This window comes from Raphanus sativus, chromosome 9 (assembly GCF_000801105.2).
Source record: "Raphanus sativus cultivar WK10039 chromosome 9, ASM80110v3, whole genome shotgun sequence".
Classification (NCBI taxonomy): Eukaryota; Viridiplantae; Streptophyta; class Magnoliopsida; order Brassicales; family Brassicaceae; genus Raphanus; species Raphanus sativus.
Window position 1 is genome coordinate 18,621,123 of NC_079519.1, and position 4,222 is coordinate 18,625,344.

At 30.4% G+C, this 4,222-nt stretch overlaps 1 protein-coding gene across 1 annotated transcript; it reads right to left on the minus strand.

Annotated features, from left to right (window-relative positions):
* Window positions 1-557: 557 nt before the first annotated feature.
* On the minus strand, window positions 558-1,456 carry LOC108825780 (uncharacterized). The gene has a single exon (XM_018599128.2). It carries the CDS (start codon window positions 1,369-1,371, stop codon window positions 814-816), a length of 558 nt encoding a protein of 185 aa, XP_018454630.1. The 5' UTR covers window positions 1,372-1,456; the 3' UTR covers window positions 558-813.
* Window positions 1,457-4,222: the final 2,766 nt, after the last annotated feature.

Consider the following 4,222-nt stretch of genomic DNA (forward strand, 5'->3'; position numbering starts at 1 on the left):
TATGATAGCTAGACACCTGAAGGATAATGGTACACTACTACTCTATCTTGTTATGCTATCTCCACTCCCTAGGCTTCTCTTACACTAACTTTGGGTTATTCGCGTTTTGCAGTTAACTTTTTCCCCGCACTGTGATTACAGAACTGAAATACCAAACCGGAAAAGTTTCTACCCAAAGACAAGGAGACGCTTCAACTGCTAAGACTTTTATTGAATCATCTGTACTGTACATGCCAAATTGCCAAAACTGAATCCAGAAACTGTTTAGAAAAATTATCCCTGATCTACGTCTTTCACCAAAGTCAAATCTGTATAAGTACTTCCAAAACAGACCATTCACCTTTTAGGTCCTCTACATCTCACCTTAATCAAAATCACTATAAGCCATGACTTTACCACATAAATAGATTCAATAGATATCAGAGAATTTATGATATAGAAAAAGAGATACCGTCCTCTTGAGAAAGTATTAGTCTTGATGTACTACATCAATCACACTTACACTACTTTGTCTCGATCAGGTTTTTATTCTCATACAGAAAAGGCACAAATGAATGGAAATTAAAAAAAAAACGAGACAGGACTGAAAATCCAAATGCCCCTTTTGTTTCCCATTAAAGTTTTAAGATTCTTACAGAACTAAAAGCTCTCCAGCTAATATAAAAATGAGGTACACACAAGTCACAAAAGAAACAAGCTTGTGGAAGAGTGTCCGAATCTTGAACCAACCAAAATCACATTGGTAAGACCACTTCTCCTAAAAGAATGTATCCACACATTCAAAGATCATCCTCAAGCAGAGGGAGTTCACCTCTAAGATAAGATTCCTAAATTATCTAAATCATCCTGGAAAGGAATCTTCATATCAGAATCAACCCAAACTCTTGTTTTCAAAGAACAAGACCCACAAGGAAGAACCACAGACGCCAGAGAAGCACCCAATCTCCTAACTCGAACACAACCACCGTCTCTCAACAACTCAAACCCCATCGTTTCAAGCTCAGAGGAATCAACACAGAAGTAATCACCACACCTACACTGATAAAAAATCTCCACGTCTTCTTCTCCAGTGATCTCCACCGACATATCCTCTATGCTAATCTCATCAGCAGTGGTTCCTCCGTCCTGTCTCGAAGACCGAAGGTCGTTGTCGTAAACCACGCGTAGCTCTGCATCGCTTAGGACTTGCCACGCCTTTTGGATCTTGAGAAACGTTTCGTCTGAGCTGCAACGAGAGCTGCTTAGCTTGTCTGGGTGTGAGTGGAGGATGGCGGATCGGTAGCTGTTGCGGATTTGGTCATAGCTCGCATCTTCTTTGACGGAGAGAATCTCGTAGTATGTCTCGAGGAGAGAAGTTTCACCCAGAAGCATGATTGTTGAATCCTTGTGAAATTACGATTCACCAAAAGGGTTGTTAGGGTAAGGCAATTCTGGTTTCACAATTGATTTCGGTTGCATTTTGGTTCAATTCGATTCGGTTTAGAATATTTCAATTAGCTTCCACACTGAAAAAAGTCAAAAGGCCAAGTCTAATTTTTTTCGGACGACTAACTATACTATTCTATTACTTAAACTTAAACTTGAAATTTAAAATAGTCTAGATAAACAAACAGGATATAACAGTCAATATACTAAAGTTTCCTATAAAAAGATCTTAGAAGTTAAAAGACCATGCTCAATATATCACGATATATATATTTACCACTTCTGAAAAATTCAAATATTATAAAGTTTTTGCCAAAATCATATATCAATCACCATATAAGTTGATTGTAATATTTAGTTTTGTGCTATATTGAAAAAATTAAAAGAATTGATTTGATTATCTATGTTATCAAAATGCATTTATTTTTTTGGTTATACATCTAGAAAAATCTCTAAAATTAAAGGTGTTTAAAATGTAGTTGTATAAGGATAAGTAACCTATCAAGAAATTAGTCGTGATATCGTATGAGTGAGATTAATGGGCAAAGAAGTTTTATGTGATCCTTATATGGTTCGTAAACAAAACTTCCAAACCTCTGAAAAATTAACGCACCGTCCGTCACAAAGACTAGGGTCACGGACCGAATGAACATACATGGGAGACGTATTAGCCGTAAGTAGTCAAAACGTTACCAATGGTAACAAAGCCGGACCTAGACGAGAGTTGAGCCCTTGTGTGGGTTCACACTAACATGAGTAACAATTTTGTTAATTTAGCTACACTATGTGACTTTCCTGTGCTCATGCACGGATATAAATATTTATAAATAAATATAACGAAATAATTTATTAATAGTTTAATTTCAATTTCATTTATTTTAAAATTTATATAATGATATTATTTTAATTAGACATGTGATTTTGGATTTGTAATATATGATTAGTTTGATTATCATTTTAGTATATTAGATAGCATCAAATTCTTCGAATTCAGCCATGATATTTTTTGTTCTAAATAGATTTAAATTTTTAATAATTTGTGATTTTCATTTAGATTGGGGTTTCTCTTAGATATGCAAATATATTTTAGTAATAATATTATATATATTGTTTTAAAAATCAAATAGAAAAATAAAATTAAGTATTGATCGATTTAGAATACATAAATAAATATAACGATAATATTTTGAAATCTCATGCATATATGTTTTACAAAATAAATAAATTGTAAAAAAATATATGTTTTACGTTAATATTTTGAAATTTCATGCATAAAATTTTGTAAGCTCATAAAAATATCATCTTAACGTTTTAAATCTAAATACCAGTTCTTTTAAATTTTTTCTTCAGAAATTATTTTATATAAGTAAAATGTTTTATAGACATTTTATGTTTTCTTAATTATAAAATATTATTAGTCAGCAAATATTATAATAATGAATAAACCATTTCAACAATACTAATTATAAATTATCATTATTCAACTAAAGGTATCTTAGTTTATCTAATCAATTTTGTTTCTGTAATTATCTTAGAAAACATATAGATTTAAGGAAAATATTTTTATTACTTTGAAAAATATATTTATATTTCTGAAGATTATGTTTTAAAGGAAATATTTGTTTTTCTTAATATCAAAAGTATTTTTGTTAAATTTCCTTTTTATGAAATTACATTATATATAAATATATTATTTTATTTTAAATTCGTTTTTTTTTTAATTTTTAAATGTTTTAGTTATATATATGTTAACTATAAAATGAAACTTCTAATTAACATAAATTATTTTAAAAATAAATAAAATCAATTTTAGTATAGTTATTATATGTAATATTTTTAATTCATTAAGGATATCACTTTAATCTATAATCATGAGAATTAACGTGAATGCGACACATAGGAAACTGACTTCTCAAATAATATTATTAAAGATATGTCATCAAAGTGAATTTACATTTTTGGTCACACATCCAAAAATAACTCTGAATTTAAGCGTGCTTGATCTGAAGTATTGAAAGAATAGAAGATATATCGAGAAGTGATTCACGATATCGTGTGAATGATGCCAAAGTATGGAGAAGCATCATATGATAATTGTAGGATCAGTAGGCAAGATTTTCAAGCCTCAAGAACAAAAATTAACGCATCGCCCGTCGCACAGAATGAGACTCACGTCTAGATATCTGTTGGACAAGACCAACATGCTTTTTTAAATAGCCCACTGAACCACATCTTGATTAGTGACCTAGATGGTTCATACCGTATCAAACGTATGTGATATTGATGAACAGCTTCAAGGATATCGATCCATGACGTAACTTTCTCTGTAACACTCAGATGGATGATATGGTTCATACCGTATCAAACGTATGTGATATGGATGATTTAGCAAAAAAAAAAACACTCGGATGAATGGTTTTGCATGTGTAATGTTCTCGATGGACTACTCTCTACCCAGCACATAACGACAACGAATGGCTCTGCCTATAACATTTTAAAACTTCCGGTAAATCTTATCTTGAGAAATTATTTAAAGGATTTTCGCTTATGTGTTAATCACTAGTAAAATATTAAGAAATTGTTATAATTTGATTGGTTTTTCACCTTAATTGGATCTAAAAAATTAAAGATAAGTTTAGAACCAATTTACATCACTTGCCAAATAATCTTAAGAATATAAAAAAATAACTTAATTTCGAAATTATAGAAAGATTAATAATGTTTGATCAGTTATTTTAATATTTATAACATATATAATATATGAACGAATCTTTTATACAAAAATAAATATGATAAT

Bases quoted from the DNA above. Each gene is read 5' to 3' on its own strand.
- LOC108825780 (XM_018599128.2), bottom strand. From the start codon at position 1,371: ATGCTTCTGGGTGAAACTTCTCTCCTCGAGACATACTACGAGATTCTC.